Consider the following 19,773-nt stretch of genomic DNA (forward strand, 5'->3'; position numbering starts at 1 on the left):
CACAGCGGTTCATGAGAATGCACACCTCAAGCTTCTAAGTTCTAATGCAGTGTTACTTCAATACAATCTTAAATAAGGTGACAACTTCTCATAAAGAGCAGTGAGATACATTTTAACAGATAGCTAGCACTTATTTTGTTTCACAAATCTGTTCTTATTACAAACCTCCAACACAGGATCCAGCCACCATACATGACAAGAATGGATATACATTTGGAATCATCTGGAACTTTTACTGACGCCATGAGAACTAGAAACCAAGGCAGGGCCACTTTAAATATTTATTCAGGGCTTCATTTTTTTCTACCCTCTATAGAGAAATAGCATTTCTTACCTGCCCAGTCTTCTGGCTGTAGATATATAAGAAGCCAGGCTATAGGCTCACTGCCCTCAGCATGCTGATAAGAATCTAGCAAATGCAACAGAAGCTCTGGGAAAAGAAAAAAAGCCTGAGGGAAAAGAAAAAAAGGTGGGGGAGGGGAATGAAGCACTCCTCATAGAAAAATATTTTAAGAGAAAAAACATTAGCATGAAAAGGAGGAATATGGACTGTGGAGTCCATATCGCCTGAGAAAACATTTCACTTCCAGAGGTACACGTGAAGTGATTTAGGAACTGTATCTGCTCCATGTAAATTTATTAAATGCAACTTTCTTTTTCTCTTTCTTTCTTTTAGATAAAAAACCTCTTCATGAGATAAAACCCCAAAGTAAGTTATTTTTCCTCTTGCAACTGTCATTTACTCTCATATTTGCTGCCTTACTGTTGTATTTGTTTAGGAGCCAAACAGAATTGAAGTTTTTATGAAAGGCTGGGGTCTCTCCTCATTGGGTTTGGAGTCACATATCAGGTTTAAATTCAAATGACACATGCACACCCCTCCTCTCCGTCCAAGTAAAAGTAAATCTGTCTTCTTGATTTTTCCTGCCTATATGTCCATTTCTCTGCAAATACCATCTAGGGTTCTTATTTCTGAAGAGATTTATAGTGTTAAAATTGATAGCTATTTGTCAGTACCCACATTCATGCAAGCAGCCAGGCTGTGTGCTAGGAGAGGGAGGAAGCTGTTGAAACGGTGAAATCAGGGCAACTGGATAGGTCAGGAACAAGCATTCCCTGCTGAGGTCCACTGCAGTCTGAACATGCTGGCGTCTTCCTGGCTTTATCTCTCTACCCATCTTCGCTTTCTCCATGCATCCAGTAGTTGTGAGAAAGGGGGCAGTTTTAACAATGGGCAGCTCAACTTTGGACATTGTAGTTCTCAACCTGATCTTTATAACTACCCAAAGATCTTTTGAAAAATCTCAGTTCCCACACCAGTGAAATCAGAATGGAAGTGGCAGAGAGGTTAGAACCCAGACATCCCTCGTTGAAAGCTCTTTTTAAAATATCAGATTCATCAAAGCGTAACATGCATTATCTATTATTAACTTGCGTATAATACAGTTGGCTAAGTTTTCACCAACGATGTCCTAGAACCATCTCCACAGCCTAGATAAAATATTTGCATCACCCTAAAACAATCCTATAGGAATCTCTAGATTTAAAACTTCTCCATTAATTCCAATGTGCAACTCGGGTCAAAAACTAATGACTTAGAAAATTGTTTCTCCAAAGGTGGATCAAAGAACATGAACATCAGGCTCTTGGAGCGTGGGTGCTTATAGAATATGCCCCATCTTAGCATCCTGAGTAGGGGAATGGTTCTGGAAAAAAAAAATCTACATTTTAGCGTTCCCCTATTGAACAATTAGCTGTGAATTTAATGTAGTTTATATACACATACTGATTCTCAATGATGCACACCTGAAACTTTATGTGATGTTATAATGCAATCTTACTTCAATTAAAAAAATATGTCCCCCAAATGATTCTCGAGCACTCAGATATGTAAATTGTGCAAGGGAAACCTCAAGATGGAAAGTACAGCAACTGCAGCTCTAAGCAGTAAGAGGTTTGGACAGCTGTCTGACTGGGTGTGTTTGTAAAACTTGTGGAAAATGTCCCTGGGTCTGTGTCTTCCATTTTAGTTTAATGGCTTGTGATCTTTTAAATACTAGGTTACTACAACTCAGTTGTTCTTGGGAGAGGTCAAAGTTCTTGTTGGCCACTTTCTTTGGAAAAAATAAGATCCTATGAGGGCAGAAATAGTTAGCTTGGGAGAAAAGTCAGAGACATAAGAGAAAGAGCCAATATACGTGTTATGTGCAGGCTTGCTTCCAACAGGCATGAGCTAAAAATGTCTACTTACAGTCTAAGAACTTTGCAGAACAACAAAAGCAAACTTTTTGAGCACAAGGAAAAGAATCAGTGGTACTTAGATAACAGTGCTAAGCTACCTAAAAGAAAACCCTGCTACCTAAGTAACATGCTTGATTTTGAATTCATAGGAAGAGAGAAGGGATGTGTAGGTATATGCAGGTTGATATGGTGATTCAAGAGAGTCACTGAGTATTTGCTTTGTGCCTGAATCAAGATCTCAGGGTGAGAGGTAACATAAGTGAGCGTTTAGCCTCTCTTAGTCATAGACACCGTGCCGTCCGCTGATTCTGGGGTGGCCAATGGAAGAGTTACTAAGAAACACTGGTGTGTTTTTTAAAAATTAATTTCACGCTTAGTTTGTGAGTCCTGTGCCATTCTAATTTGGTTACATCTGTACTTCCAGCCGTAAACCCCACAGTAGCTATTGCTAGTCCTTAGGGACTCCTGAATTAGTTTTTGCTTGGGGTTCTCGCTCCTGAACGCCATGCTTAATTGCTGGATACTGCAACGGAATCGCTTAAACTGTTTTAATTTGTGATTTCCTAAAAATAAAACCCTAACAGAATCAATGTGATTGCAAAAGGCTCCCAGAGGAATCCGATCAGGGTTCTGTAAGCTGCACGGTTAGAAGTGCATTATACAAATGCAAGCTCTGGTTGCTCAGTAGAAGAGGGGCTTAGTTTAAGACTACATGAATCACCGCTGATGCAAAATCAAAGTCAATTATGAAGATAATTGAGAAACAACCTGTTCCTGTATATAGTTGTATACATGCGAGGCCTGGTGAATGGAAGCACCACCGCATGCCTCGCCCGCCTTCCTCTGAGGCAGCCAGGGAGCCAGCTTCCAGTTTCAGGGAGGTGTCACAAGATAGTGAAGCCTTTAGATATCAGTTGGCAAATCATAATGACAAACTAGAGAAAATATGTGTGCTGCATAGCTCATGAAAGCACTTATTGTAAATGAGATAATTTAATCAATTACGTTTCCTAATGTACTAAACCGAATGTTTCATTTTCTGCTTCTGCACATCTTAAATTATCTTCAGGTGCTTTATGAGATTTAATCATAGTTAATAGAAACTTCATTACCATCAAATGTGCTTTCAATAAATGTTGTGTAACAATGTCAGGAGGTGCAGTAAAATATAGTAGGTTCTGAATGGCAAACATGCACCCCCATACTCAGATGGGAAAATGGTTGCATTCAAAGAACGAGGTTACTTGGAGGCTTAGGGCTCAGGTTCCCTGAGAGGTGGGATGCTGAGGAGGGAGGTCTGCCAGTTCCCTGAGGATAAAAGGATTTAGCTTCCTTCTAGAAAGTAACTCAATCGCATATATTTTTTTTCCTCCTTCCTACATAGCATCATACTTAACAGAAATGAGCACAAAATGAGAGTCCAGTTAATAGTTCCAGAATCTGCTACTGCTGGGACATTCGTTACCATTTAAATATCTCTCAGTAACCTGAATCTCAACTTCTCAAAATTGCATTCATCCTTGTCTGCCCTGTTCTTATCCAGTCTTCTCACCTTTTCTTTAATTCAGTGAATACAAAACTATTTATTTGATTTTCTGGGTCTGAAATGTGGACAACATCTTAGACCCTTTTTGTCTTCTTCCTCTCCTTTCTGTTGCTCAATGCAAACAAAACATTTTCATCTGAGATTCTAGCACCTAGATAAATTTCAAGTTCATCAATTTCTCTCCATTTTCATATCACTTATGTCCATCCCTCTGTGCATTCAACAGAGTTTCAATGAGTCCTTACCAAGTGCTCAGAAGTGTTTTAGAAGGTGGAACACTGAGTAAGACATATAAGCCTTTGAAAGTAATAGGAACTATAGGTTTCTGTAAGGGGAGATGGAATTGAAGAATCCAGAAAATGTACAGTACTCAGTGCCCTGGAGTTGGTGATAATTGTAAAAATAAATAGAGCAAGGTAAAGGGCTCAGGGTAGGAAGGAGCATTGCTTTTTATATAAGATATTCGAAGCAGCTCTCTATAGTAAAGTGATGTTTAAGAAGAGACTCAAAGAGAATCAGGGAAGCGAACATTCTCAATATCTGGGGGGATGGTAATCTAGGCAGAGTGCCAAGGCTGCGAGGGTAGAAGTTTGCTTAAAGTCTGTGGTGCAACAACACAGCGAGCTTTATTCTATAAGGACATCCAGCTCTGCAGACTCAAGTCTCTGGCTTAGAAACTTCTAAAGACTGATTTTACACATGGTCATCACAAAAGACCTTTTCAGGATCAGTACTATTTTTGATTACTTTCTGACGTGTGTGGGTTGTACCTCTGACTCACTGATGAGAAAAATACTTGTGTTTTGGAACTGGAGAATCCCCATACTTCTGCCCACCTCGTGTCATAGATGAGAACATGGTGGTGCGGTGCCACAGAAAGTCATCTTCCCTCAGCACCCAAGGCTCTAGGGGGGAGGTGGGAAGGGAGGACAGCAATAGTCTCCTCCTGACTTGGAGGGACCAGCTGTGAGCAGTTCTCCTGGAGCCTCTTTAAGTAGTTAAGACCACATTTTGACCAAGCTGGTGTTAGGGCCTCCCTGATGGCTTAGGGGTTAGTCTCAGAGCTCTCACTGCTGAGGCCTGAGTTCGATCCCCTGCGTGGGAGCTGACCCGCGTATGGTGCAGCAGAAGAGTGCTCCTGTGTGTGTGTGCCTGCTGCTCTACTTTGCCGTGTCAGTTAAAGTTAACTCCCTCTCCCCTCCCGCCCCTCCTCCCTCTCCCCTCCCGCCCCACCTCCCTCTCCCCTCCCGCCCAGCCCGGGAAGCCTTAGGGAAATAATTAAAAGCTACAACTACTTGCTAGATGGTAGGTGACATCACTTGGTGACATCACTTGAGAATCTTAAGAATGCTAGATGGTAGGTGACATCACTTAAGAATGCAGAATCCCACATGAATCTTACAAAGCTATGGGCTATGGTCAGAGAATGACACTATGGTCAGTCAGAGAATGACCCTATAAGGGGGAGGACGGACGGACACGGACACTCATTTCTGGGAGCCATTGAGTCTAACAAGTTAGATTCATGGTAGATTTATGGTTAGATTCATGGTGATCTATGGTCCCAGTTTCCTAGTTACCTTTTCAAGACAGAGTCAAAGGATTGGTATTTGTTTTTGTTAATGTACTGGATATAGAGTATGATAAGTAAACCTGTAGGAGTGATTCTGTAATTTTGGCTTTGCCACTAGAAGAATGAACTTACTTACTTTTAGCTGATATGGGAAAAATTTGGAAAGGGAAAATCAAGAGTTCAGTGTTTCAAATGCTAAGTTTGAGATACCTATTGAACACCCAGCTGGAGAGATTGAGTAGGCTGTTGAATGCATGTGGTTGAAGGTTAGTGGAGGGTCCTAACTGGTGACATAAATCTGCACTTTGTCTGTGTCCAGATAATATGTAAGCCATTAGAGTGGGATGATCTCAGCACATAATGGGAATGAATAGACAAAAAAGCTGAAGATTGAACTTTGAAGAACATCAACCTTTAAATATATGGGAGGCCAGAGGATCACTGCAGAGGAAATAGAAAAAATAAAAATTCAAGGGAAACACCGCAAGGAAGGAAAGTGGTTGCTCAGAAGGAAATTTTAATGTTCAGTCCATCTTCCTTCCTGATTGCATCCTTGTGTCCAGTTACCCAACATAAATTTTGGCCACATAACTTCCCTGATTAATGGTTCACCATGATTTTTGAGATAAAGTCCAAGTTACTTAATATGTAGAGGTTCTGGTCACATCTTTCTTAATCTTAGCAGCTTCTCCTTATAGATCAGCTAAATCACTAGATATTTTTCTTACCGCTGTCTCACCGCTGTAGAGTCTTCATCCAAACAAAACTTCTTCCTTTTCTAAATATTCTCTGCTCATTTTGGCATATAACTTCTTACATATTTACATATTCTGTTATTTCTGCCTAAAAACTCTTTTCCTCCACCTAAACCTTAATCTTCAGTAAGGTATTACTTCTAGAAGGCTTCACTGCCCACCTCCCACGTCTGGGTTATGTTAGTTACTCCCATTAATTGGCTCTGGCATCAAACTATTTTCCTCTTCAGTATTTTCTTTGCCTTTAGATTGCCTGGACTCCTTTCTGGCAGACTTAATTCTTGTCATCTGATAGCCACTATGAGCCTTGTTCATCATCACGCCTATAGCATTTACCACTGTGCTGGGTATGCATTAGATGTTCAGCAAATATTTGCTAAGTTGTGATCTTAAATCTTCCTGCTAACACCTCATGGGTCTTTGATTTTTAAGGCAAAAATAAGGAAACATATTTGCTTCTATACCTTCATTTATCCTCATTCACATACACTTTTATTGTACAGGTATTCCATATAGACTTGGCCCAGTGATGTGTGCAAGAAAAGTAAGAAATGTTTCTTCCCTACAACTTCAAAACAAGATAGATGATAATTTGAGAAGTGGGGGGGGAGAATGAAATAATTTATAATGAGCACCTACCTGTTCTGTGAAAGTGACTAGGGTAAAACCCAAAATGCAGGCTTTCAAGAATGATTTTCATCAATAAAGGGCCTGAATGTGTCCTCAAAGTATGAAAACTAGGTTGGTTTTTCACTTCATCAACATACAGTCCATTCTGTTTCTTTACCCAGAGTATAATAGCTTCACCCATAGTGAATAATATAGAACCTGGAGATAGCAGGGAGGTTTTTTCAATTCCATAGTGAGGAATTCCCCACTGAGGTCTACACTGGCCACTTGGAGATTCTTTTTTAAACAGGGCAGACTTAGATGATGCCTTGAAACCTCTCCCTGCCCAGCCCCCCCCCCCCCCATAGATTTGTCTGTCTTTAGGGCCTAGCTTTCATTTCTCAACAGAATTCCAGACTTTTCCAAGCTAACACTATTAGACTATTAGACTTCTAGCACCAGATTTGATCTTCCAGCCACGCTTTAAAGCCTTTTTTTCCTTTTTTGCCCAGCATTTTTCCTCATCTCCTGCTGATTATTTTCAATTACATAAACACAGCACTTCCCATGAATTGCATGACGTCCTTTGTCCTTCAATTCCTACTGTGAATCAATTCAAACCATATATATGTGTAATGTTTGTCATTTTCTTAGGACTTGCAATTTCTTTATTATCTATTTTTTATCCCATCATCAGTATACACTTTTTCTTACTACCATTTTCAGTAATATCATTGAATCTTCCATTAAAGGACAGAATGGGGTTCTGTCCATTAAATATTACCTTAGAACTAAGCACAGACACAATAGGTGATAGATCGGTATGTTTTTAAGCATCAGAATAACCCAGGGTATTTCTTAAGGATATGAATTTACAGATAGTATCTCACTATCTCTTCCTGTACTCAAAATTTATAGTGCTAACATCTTCATTTTCAAAATAGAGAATTAAATAAACTGAAGTTGTTTTCTCAAGGACCAGAGTTCAAATATTGTTCTTTTTGAATCCATCTCTAATTTTTACTTGTTCTTTCTGCCTGATATGATTAAGCATTCTTTTGCAGATTAAAAATAGTGTCCCAGACACAAAGAACACCTGGTTACATTTCATTTCCAGGGGTTTCCCTTGCGGTAGAAGGATAAAAGTCTCAGCATCATGAAGATATTGCCAGCCACTATAGATCCCCAGCCATGGAACAGACCTCTCCTTTCTCCCCCACTGCTCCCCTCAGCAGAGTATTTCAGAAAATCTGCCTGTTCTGTTCCCACTCCCCAGTTCTTGTATGTATAAATAAATGAAATAGTTTTAAAATTTTATTCTCATAAACAATGAAACTGAGTATGTTCCAAATACAGCATGGGAAACACACATTAAAATTATTCATTTGTGATCTGAAATTCAAATGGAACTGCATCATTTATTTGGAAAATCTAGCAACTTTATTTAAAAGAAGGAATAAAACATGCCTGTGCACAATCACGAAATTATTAGAAAGTAGATAACCTTCATTTTCACTCTTGGAAGAATGGTTAGAATTGAAACAGCTATTGAAGTGGAGTGCCTTTCAGTAGGGAAAAAAAAAAAATTATACAAGAAATCTGAGCCAGAAAAGGTCTGCTTAAGTACAAAGTCTACTTGGGGGAAAAAAATAAAAAGGAATAAATTGTTCATAAACTGGAAAGTAAAAGGAATCAATTAATAAATGGGATGAGCCTAAACACAAAGTATTTTGAGTCAACGATAGATCTGCCTGGAGTGGACTCAATGCACACAGAGCGGCACGGAAGGGGTTGCAGGGGAGACCAGAACTCTGAAAAGAGTAATCCAGGAGTGAAACTGTGCTGTGATCAAAGGCTAACAGCAAGGTACCAGGCACAATGGGACTGTAGAGTAGGGGTGTCAACTGTGCTGTTTCCTGTTGAAACAGAAGGAAAAGCACTGGAGATATCTTGGAGCTGATGTGAGTGGTTTGGGAAGAGGGGTGAATGGATACAATGAATGATACTGGGTTTCAAACCTGGTGGTAGCATTTCTTAAAAAAGAAAAAAAAGTCAGAATTCAAGAGGAGAAAATATTTAAGATCAAAATGATGACTAAACTAGATGACAAATTTGAGATGTTGACACAACATGCAGTGGCTTTGTCCTGCAAGCAGGAAGGAAATATGGCCTGAGGCCTTCAGATAGTAGATAAGGTAGGAGATCATGATTTGAGACTGTTGGACATCAAGGGAAGAGTTAAGTTAGCACTGTCCATGAGTGAGTGATTATCCAGTTAGATGAGCGGGAGAAAGGAGTAAGAGAAAGCTCAGCCAAAGCAACTGAACTATAAAGCCCATTTATAGAACTAGGAGAATGAAGGGGTGTTGCTAAACAATGAGATAGGAGCTGAAAGAAAAATCAAATGTAAAGGAACTCACCCCTCCCTCTCCAAAGGTGAACTGGTTATTCTTCTGTGTTGCTACAGAGCAGTGATAAAGAATAAGACAGAGGACACTGCTGTTGATGCAGTGATTGCAAAACACCTTCAAGAGTTATCAGTGCTCTGAGCAAAACAGACTGTAAAGGGTAAGAAAATGATCAAATGATATTGAAATAGTGTAATAATTAAGTAACATACAGCCTGCCAATGTAGTGTAAAAAGAAAAGTAGGTATGTAGGTTCTGATAAGGGAGGGTTTCTGTTTTCAAAATGCAAACAGAATACAGCAAAGGAAACACAGTAATGCCTTTGGGGTAAAGAAAGAAAATACAGGGCATTATCATTTCAAATGATCTCAAAAGTACCATTGAGAGTGGCCACTTTGGAAGAAGTATTAAAACGAAAAGTATTTTCTCTTTATTGCATAACTTTTTACACTTCCTAAAGCATTTCTAATCCAGTATGTGTATTCTAATTATTCATTCATCTTACTGGGCACGGAGGCTAACTGGATAGGGAATTTAGGGGACATATATAAAGCAATGCTTAATGTTTAAACAAAGTACTTTAAGAAGTTAGTGTATGTAAAGACGACTGCATCTCTGAGATACTGATCTGAGAACTGGTTGGGAAGGATGTGGGCAGAGATGACTGGGAGATGAGAATATGCCTGTGTAGTCAGAGGGTGAGCCTCAGGTGTGGAGAGAAAGTTTGAAGATAGATGCAAGACCAAGAGGGAATAATGAATGTGGCCATGTCTCCATGGAGGCAGGGAAGAGCTGCATCAGAGCTGGCCTGACACGGAAGAGGAACAGAGAAAAGGAAAGGAGAAATGGTATGAAGGAGCAGAGGAATTTTAGTTGTAGGAGAACAGGCTCACACAGGGAGTCTACAGCCTAATCACCCTGAATACACTCGATCTTGTCTGATTGCAGAAGCTAAGCAGTGTCAGGTCTGGTTAGTACTTGGATGGGCCTCTATTTTTTTCAGCTAGTAAGAAAAGCAGATGAGAATTAGGGGTATTAAAGAAAGCAAACAAAGTTCAGAGTAAATGCTTTGGTGACCAATAATATTTGGTCATAGGACATGAATGAACTTCTACTCTAAGAAGGCTTTCCTGGGTAACAAGTGACGGTACCCAGTATTAGGTTTCGCTGAGACCAGCGGGTGCTGATGGTGACTTCCTGCAGCACAGCATGTTGACCTGGCTACAGGCACAAAGAGCAGAGTTGAAGTGAGGCAGCCACACTGCGATGGTTCTGCAAAGACAAATTTCTGCTTAAGTTTCTTACGATCTGAACCTACATGATCATCTATAAAAGAGGCTGAGAATGCAGTCACACCTCTAAATCTCAAAGGAACAGGCACCATTAGTGCTGGGCTCCTGGGTCACCTTTGTTACCATGAGGTAGTTAGGCACTTACATTGGCATGAGCCAGACCTGCAAAGACTGAATCCCAATTTAGAGGCTTTCAACAATGCAAGCCATTTCCTTGCCTCAGTTTACACATCTAAATGCAGACGTTTTCACAAGGTTTGGGGGAGAATTATGAGTTCCTAAATAGGAGATGCTAAAGCTGTGTCTGACTTAGAGCAAATGCTACTCACCAATGTGCTGTTGTCATTCATAAGAACAAGGAAGCCACCCCCACATTATACTAACAAGGTTAATGAGGATGGGAAATTGGAAAAGCTAAGATATAGAATGGCCAAGGGTAACGTTATGCGATCCCATGCAATGCAAATGTAATTGAAATTGCAACTATGGTGGACCATGGCAGATGATTCAAAGCTATGGTCTCAGTTGTTGTTTCTGGATGGCAGCAAGTATTAACAACTAACAACTTCCGTCATATTTCAGCCTGCCAGAAAATACTTTGGCATCTCACTCTATGCACAACACTGCCCAGGTGGGGCAAATGTGAAAGGGGTCCCCCTGGTCTTCAGGGGGGTCTGGCGTAGTAGCTGCTGTTCAGTTTGCCTTTCCTCACAACCTTTATTGTGAATCTGTGTGGGTTTTCTTTTTTTTTTAGTAATTCACTCTTTCATATGGGACAATTTCAATGTTTCCCTTGAAATGGGAACAATGTTTATTCTACAATATCTAATAGGATATAAAATAGAATATCATATTTTGAAAAGCATTTGATATACTCCCAATTCTGCAAGCTATACAGTCTTGTGAAATAAATCCGGATCCATAAATTCATTCAAAACATCAACATTGAGTGTCTTTCAGATGGGTGTCATGTAGAGAAAACAAGTTAGGGAGGACCCTTCCAGTGAGCACTTTGAGGACACTAGTTGCTATAAATGACCAGGTGTGATTACAGTTCATGAAGCTGTGGAACTTGTTTATACCTGTTCTTTGAACTATGAAGTTCAAAGGAGCCACGAAAGGTCATTCAGCTTCCTCATCAGTTTTGACCAAAAAAATAAAATAAAATACCTGCAGACTACTGTAAAGTCACGCTGCGTTTTAGGGATTTTTTGAAAGGAGATTTCACAGGATTTCTCAGAAATAACAGCATAGGTTTTTTAACAACCCTCATTGTAGAAAAGGTCATTTTAATATCTAAGCAGTGTTCCAGTTGCCAGAATAAAAGGCCACATCCTCTTTTTCAGTTCTTTAGAGACGGTCAAGAATTGGTTACTAGCTTCATCATAAACGAAACGCCTCATCCAGTACCTTCTTTAGGCCTCTTCTCTTCTCCCAACAGCCCTTCCTGCACTGGACAAGGCACTGGACAGCTCTTTCCTTTCCAGGCCAGAAGAACCCTTGAACACTTCCCCTCTAAGGTCCTGCTTTTGTAATCTGTGCAACCATTCTCTGCAATCTGTGCAACTTCTTCCAGGTGTGCACACATCCTCAGTTTGACTTGTTTAGAACTTGTGAGATTTCTTAGTTCTTCCTCTTCCCCTTAACCTATCAATTGTATACATTTTTTTCCCTATCTATGCTGGGTCCTACCAAACCTTCCCTGAAGATTTTATCGTGTTTGGATAAAGTAGGGATAATGAATAGGGAAGATATTAATACCGCAGGGATATGTAAAACCCTGTTCATGAAGCCAAAAATAAGAGAAAAGTAGCAACCCTGTGCCCAGAAAGAAAACAGAACTTTTGGATCTGTTACAGATTTCAGTGCTTTTTTTCAAAATACTTCAAGCAAACAGACCAGTGACAGGTATAAGCTTGTGTATGTGTAAATGTAACTGAGAAGAGTCCCTGCAATAATGCTTTTAAAAATCAACCTCACAAGGTGATTTCTTTAATACCTCAGTGTGAGGCCAGGCAAGCAATCAGTAAATAGTTACACCAATGATTTGTACATTTCTGAGGAAAATGAAAGAGGCATTACTATTTTGGAAGAGTTTAAAGCAGTGGGGGAGCTTGCATTGGCCTTCAGGTAATTAACAATAAAAAGAATGATCGAAAAATGAATCTAGGAACAGTAAGTGATGTGAGAGTTTGAAAACTAGAAGTCAGCAAGATGGCTAGAATGTCCAAGACAGTCACTTGATTGGAGGAGAACATTGAGCTGCTGCTCATCCAATGTTGAGATAGAGGTGGACAGGATCTATAGACCAAGTGTGATAAGGAGTACATGCCAGTGACTTTCACAGAAGGTGATGGGCCTTTCTCTGGAGGTTGGTGGACACCTGAATTTGGGCAGCACCGCAGTGCAGTGAAAAAAACTTCAGGCAGGCAGACATGGAGATGGCCGTTGAGGCCTAGAACTCCCTCGCATGTGGTCCCAACTTGTGGTGCTCTTCCCCTCGTAAGGTGTGGCAGTGGCTTCAAGTGTTCTGACAAGAGTCAAGTGTCTTTGAACTCACACATACCCCTGCATGTAAGGATTCAAGTGTTCACAGACACATATCTACTCAGCTCTATCCACTGTCGTCTCTGAAACCAATGAAGCCACAGAACTACACCTCTTCTATGATCAGCTCTAAAATCATGTAAGAAAGAGAATCTGTTACAACACTTTTTAAAAACACAGGGAAAACCACCTTACTTTCCTAAAATGACAGTTTAGAAAATGAGGTACAAGAAAAAAGAATGAGACAGTAAACTAAAAGGTAGAGAGAAGAGCAAAAAAAAAAAAAAAAAAAGGCAGCAGCAGCATGGTGACCGAGTTTGAGGCATGAGTAAGGGTATCTAATCTCTTCAGATATATGCAGATACTTCTACATATGTCTGTCTTTGTAGCTGCACATGCCAGGATCTTAACTGCATGGTATATTGCTTTTTAGAAAAACGAAACAACCAAGATTATGGGCCAAGTATTAATCCATCCATACATCCTCATTCCCAGTACATGGTTGGTCCTCAACACATATTTGTTGAATTAATGAAATTATTAGATCCTGAACCTTCTAATTCTTGGAGAAAACTGTTGTAAAATAAATATCATGCCGTTTAGCTGTCTGTAGGATGACTGATTTGTGTCTTTGAGATCAGACTCTCCCATCTAATGCCAGGAGGGTCCTTGTAAAGATGTGGTTCTCCTACAGACCTCTCCATCCCTTTCCCAAAGTCTCTGTACCTTTAAAAATTAATCTACATGCCAGTACTTCATTCTCTTGACTTAGAATGGATCCTGAAAATCTTCCTGGGTAAAGAAAACACAGTGAGCTATTTAGAATTCAGTCTGAAGGGATATATTGGGGGCTTTCCTAAAAAGAGCACTTTACTTGGTGGGACATTGAAAATGCTGTTTGTGAGAGAGTGCATATGTAAAGGGTGAGAAGCCACTCCTTGTTCCTGCTACTCAGTTTTGTCTCAGCATGTTCATGTTCACTGGTGTCCATTTCCAAAAGCATTTCTGTCCGGGCCTCCCTTTGTTATGCTCGGGAAGTATGAAGGGGGCCTTTGCCTCTACTTCGCCAATTCAGCAACAGAGCAGCTGCATTCAGGACTCCGACAGGCTGCTTCTCTGTATGTGCTCAGTTGCTAAGCAGGTGTGTTCTCTCCAGATACACCTCTGAAGATGATAGTGTCATTAGTCAGCAGAACCCAAGCAACAGGAGACAATGGGGGAAAGGCTAATTGGTTTCAATCCAAAGTTTTCTGTTGCTCTGGTCACCTGGCTTGCTGCATCTGTGTCCTCTCTCTGCTTAGTGTATAATTATTCCCTCCAAGGAACTTAACTGAGTTGCGGGAGGGTGGGAGCATAAAGGAGATGACAGGTTGACACTGAAACTTTGGGCTGCTTTAGTCTAAACGCTCACATTCTGGGTGGTCAGAGACCACTACAGGTGGTCCCTCCCTCCCCGTCTGGACTGTCATGAAGGTGGAACTAAAGCCTAAGCCACACCATTTCCCAACACACCCTGTAGACGGTTGTGCTTTATTAAAAATGCCTGATTGTCCTTTAACCTTTTAGAAACTTCTTAGATAGTTGTGTTCTCCCTTGAGAATTCTTTTTATGTGTTTACTGCCTAATTACTGAACTGGTTCTGCTTGATTTCCTCATTCACTCTTTAATTTGGTAGCACCTTATTTTACAGTCCACTAACTTAGTTGAAAATAAATTTACTTTACTTGTGTTATTAGCATTATTTATTTGATAACATAAGTACCATCTTAGGACATGGGGGGGGTGTGCCTAGCAAGTGTCATACAACTACAAGGTATATGCACAATACGTTTATTTTACCCTCTAAACCCAACCCAACACAGGGTGACAAAGTATAGATCCCCCTAAGCCTTGATGGGGTTACTGCCTAGTCAACCCGTCAGAGGTTGAAAACTATCCTAAATTGAAAATGCACTTAATACTCTAATCCTACCAGACATCATCTTAGCCTAATCCACCTTTGACATGCTCAGAACAGTTATTTTACCATCTAGTTGGTCAAGATCATCTAACACAAAGCCCTTTTTATAGTTAAGACTTACATATGTAGTTTATGAAATACTGGATCAAAATGGAAAAAAAAAAAGTCCAGATACAAAACTTGAGTTCACTTTTAGAACATGGTAAAGTTAAAACCATAAATAGGGGGCCATCTAATTACATTTGGATCTTTTAAGTGTGCTTACCACATAATCAGTAAGGGGGTGAATTACCTGAGTCAAAACTTGCTACCTTTTCCCAAAAACTTCCAAAGATTATTCTGCCTTTAAGATTATGTGGCCTGGGATAAATCTCATGCTGAACTGCAGTGTCTGCTGTAAGTCTCTTCAGGAATGAACCATATCTAATGTAAATCTAGCAAAAGAGTTGGAAAGCAACTACAGCACATCTCGGGGGAATGGGAGATGCACACATTCTAAATTCAAAACTAACGCTCTTATTTTTGCTTTGCCCATGCATTCAATAGGATGGAGTAGGAGAGGTATGGGAGAAACAGCATGTGTCCTCTTAGAGACCAGCCCTCTTCCACCATAAGAAAGAAAAAAAAAATGCATTAGAATTTAGTATGGAATCGATGCTAGAATACATTTTCCATGGATATAAGAGCAAGCATCTAGGACTAAGACCTCTCTCTCACAACAAAAGTTCCTCATAATGATTGTATATATCCTAAACTGATATTGCCAGTGTTCTCTGAAAATGAATCACGTATGCCAAGCAAAGGCCGTTTTTGTGAGTCCTGGTCTTCTCTCACTTGACTCATAGACCATGTGTTACTTTTTCTAGACCACGCTCTGTAATTGCATGTGCACAAGGTCATAGATAATGCAGAGCAGTTCACCCATAGTTATCATTGTATGTGGTTCTCATGCCATCCTTCAAAAATAAACTTTGCAGGTAAAAATAACTTTCTCAAAGAAGTAAATTAAGAAGTTGTCTATTATTTTCTTGAAAAAATATGTTGTTTCAACAGATATATTCTGTACATGGTAAACTACCTTATTGCAATTAAATATTTAATTAGCATCCCTTTGATTTATACACGGTAGTTTAAAAACTTGATTATGTGAGAGTACAACTTGCATCTAGCTATGTGTCATATCCTTTGTGCAGTACTCCAAAAGTCTGATAGCATTTCATTTTCTCTCAGGGTGGTTCTTTGCCCCTATCGCCATGTTGGCCACTGAGGATTCTCTTGTGTCTTTCAGGCATCGAGAACGCCAGCGACATTGCTCTGTACTCGGGTTTGGGTGCTGCTGTCGTGGCCGTGGCAGTCCTGGTCATTGGGGTCACCCTGTACAGAAGAAGCCAGAGTGACTATGGCGTGGACGTGATTGACTCTTCTGCATTGACAGGTGGCTTCCAGACCTTCAACTTCAAAACAGTCCGTCAAGGTCAGCGGCGTAGGTTCCCCCAGTACCTCGACCTCAGGCCATAGCCTACACTCACTCAGGACCCCCGTTCTCATTGGTCCTGTGTGAAGGTAGCTTTTGGCCCTGGGAGCCGCTACCAAATTGTATTCCCACAGCAGCAAAGCAGCCCCACTGGAGTGGTCTGCTGAAGTCCTTGATGTGAGGACATATGAACCTCAACTTAATGCTGTATCAACTTATTTTAAGTAAAGCATTCCCTTTTTTATGTGTAGTGAGCTTAAGTATTTTTACCTCAGATTATCTGACTCCCTCCTTTAATAAGCCTGCTTTGTTGATGTATTTAATTTAGTTCACTAAAATACTGATTATTCAAGGCTGAGAACCAACTACTAAACCACAACCTCCCAGGCGTATTTAAAACACTATTTATTAGGGAGAGTTATTTTTGTTACTTCTATTTTAAATAAGTAAAAGGACTTTAGAGGATATATGATGTCAGATAGTAGAGGGAAAAATGAAATTCCCAGCCTAAATGACTCTCAGCTGTTGCCAAGTCAAAGCAATCTTTTGTTGTGGTGGGGGGAAGGAAAATCTATCATGTCAAACTACAGCAGTACTCATTTTCAAAACAGAGAGTCATTTAATTCTCTTATATGAAACAAATCTATTCCTGGTGTGAGACTGTGATGAGGCATACAAGGCTCTTACTTTAGAAAAAAACTAGAAGTGTTTCTCTAAGGAGGATGAAAGTTTCTACCTTGACCCTCGTCAATATTACCACCTTTAACTCTATTTGTTGCATGTAAGTTGCACCTGTAACACCAGACAAGAACTCATCCTACTACTTGACGGGGACCGAGAAGAGACAGGTCCTGAAGTGGAAACCCAAGTATGCTAGAAACTAGGAGGTGCCTGGGTGCTAAGTGTTTTGCCCCACTCACTGTGGGGCACTAACGTTGCAGATCTGAATCTGCTCAGTCTTAGAGATACTTCTCCATTGGGTATTATAGATTAGTATACAGATTTCATTAGAAGTAAATTCAGGGCATTCCTGGTGTTTCAGGGTTTAAAGAAACAGTGCTATAAGCTGTAGACAGCTAGTGCAACATCTGTTTGATCCCTAGCATGGCAAGCAGCTAAGGCCTGCACAGCAGACTTCGTGTCTCATCAGCTGTTCCCCTCGGCAGTGTATCACACACACACACACACACACACACACACACACATCCCTCTGGCCTATACCCAGAGGGTAATCTTTGAAAATAAATAAAATTCAATAAAGAAACAATCTTTATACCATACAAAATAAACTAGCAACTATTCCATTAATATCATAGACCATTACACTTGAAATAAGACATATAGTATCCTGAGAGTTACATGCATAGATCCATTTTAGTCCAACATTAGTCCATTCTTCTCAGAGTCTGAAATGTTTGGCTATATAATGAGATTACTATCATCCACCTCAGAGAGTTCTTGTGAAGATATCACCTAGAATAATGCAGGTTATCAGTCCTTGACATAGGTAAAATGTGTCCCAGAGATCAGCATGTAAGAGAGGTAAGTCCCTAGCCTAAATGCTGATCTGCATAAAATAAAGGCATTGTTTGCCTATGGCATTACGAGTGCTTACTTATTATATTATGAAGCTCTAAGAGAAGACTACTTATTTTACTGTTTAATTTTTCAATCAGAGTTAACCAAGGCAGTAATATAAAAAAAAAAAATCTTCATTAAAATACTCCTCTATTATGACATACCTCACACTGAAGGACATAAGGGTTTCACCACCATGGTCTTAGAGACATCTAACCCTTCTTGAGAAAATATAGTCAATGTCCCAGGAAGACTTTACAGAGAAACTTTTATGTAGAATGCCATTCTTAGAATAGATTAGGGACCTTGAAAACGACTTCTATGAAGAAACCCAGGGAAATGGGTAATTGTCCCTACTCAGACTTGAAACAAACCAACACATATTCCTACTGTTAGACTTTCTTAGATTCATCAAGGTTAGGAACGTCCTTAAAGACTAGTCCACGTGAATGTGAGAAGGTGAAGGCTTGAGACAAAAACCAGATTTACAATTTTTGGGTCTTGGTATAAACTTTTCAAGCTCCTTTGAGTCATCAACTAGTTATTAAGTCCCACTTGTTGTATGGGAAGGCCATGAACAAGAGCCAGGTTGGTACCTATAAAAAGTGCAGTTCTATTAAAAGCACAACCCCCTGATCGTGCTCATATCTTAACACAGGAGCCTTGAATTAAAATATGCACTCATCATGGAGTCTCTCCCTGCACAAGGTTATTTCATCTCATTCTAAACCCCCTTTTCTATGAGTTTGGACTCCTAAAATGTTCTAACAAGAGGTGAAAAAAAGTCAATGCTATAGATTTCCTGCCGGTTTGGCCACAGAATTATGAAAATAGAAAAATGCAGGCTAATATAGCAGGGCCTAGAATTGAAACTTTCAGAAATATCATACTTTAAACATTTTTGTCAAGCCCCAAACGAAAATTGTTCAATATTGTTTGGGTTTCAATTTGAGATGTCACATTGATGGACTGATATGGGTGGGAGATTTGGGAGTGAGGTTATTTTGTTATTTACTAATAAATGAGATTACTTCATCACAAGAAAATATCACAGCATTTCTTTTTAATATTTGGCTCGGGAAATACTGGTAAGCGCAACAGATGAGAAAGTCCAATTTCTCATGGTTTTGTAAAGATTTTTAAAAATTTGTTTTAAGATGGAAAGGAAGCCGTTGGCCGCAGCTTCCTCCATAGAGACCAAGCCTCTCATCCTCCCCATGTGGTGCCTCCTCCTCTCACAGAGTGACATATGCGTTATTAGCACAAATTGGCTGCTCAGACTGGGAGCAATTCATAAAGTCCCTGACCCTTTTGCTCCGAGGACAAATTATTTCCTCTTCCGACTCCAAAACCTGCCCAGAATCCCACGTGATGTGCTGGCACCGACACAGCTCCGGTTATAAACAGCATCACCTAGTCACCACACTGTGTCCTCTCTTACCATTTAGAATGAACAGATGTTATTTTTGCACCTAACTGAATTGAAAAACAACTTTTTTTTAACTTTCCCTTTGCCAGTTAAAGTAATCACGTGAACATAATACCTGAGTTAATTGCCCAAGAGAGTGCCAGAAATACTTGTTTTAAAAGCTAGCTTGCAAAGAACCCTGGGAAATGAATGATCTGAGTCAGCCACCTTCAGAGAATGGACAGTAAAAGGCAGAGCTGTGAGTTCCAAAGTTCTGATCACTGGTGACCAGCCCGCTGGGGCTGCCCCAGAAGCTTGGGTTCTTGCTACGCTGGATCTGTCATGAGCAGCTGGCAAGCATGCGGGTGGGGTCGCGCAAAGA

The 19,773-nt window shown here is 40.1% G+C and overlaps 1 protein-coding gene across 1 annotated transcript in view; it reads left to right on the forward strand.

Annotated features, from left to right (window-relative positions):
- The window catches only part of UNC5D (unc-5 homolog D (C. elegans)), a 248,729-nt gene that overhangs the window by 166,560 nt on the left and 62,396 nt on the right, over positions 1-19,773 (forward strand). The window contains exons 10-11 of the mRNA XM_012724776.1: positions 677-709; positions 16,220-16,405. Coding sequence (XP_012580230.1) covers positions 677-709; positions 16,220-16,405 — 219 coding nt within the window. The remainder of the gene's footprint in view (positions 1-676; positions 710-16,219; positions 16,406-19,773) is intronic.

The sequence above is a fragment of the Condylura cristata genome, unplaced genomic scaffold (assembly GCF_000260355.1).
Source record: "Condylura cristata isolate star-nosed mole 26May11 unplaced genomic scaffold, ConCri1.0 scaffold00014, whole genome shotgun sequence".
NCBI classification, from domain to species: Eukaryota; Metazoa; Chordata; class Mammalia; order Eulipotyphla; family Talpidae; genus Condylura; species Condylura cristata.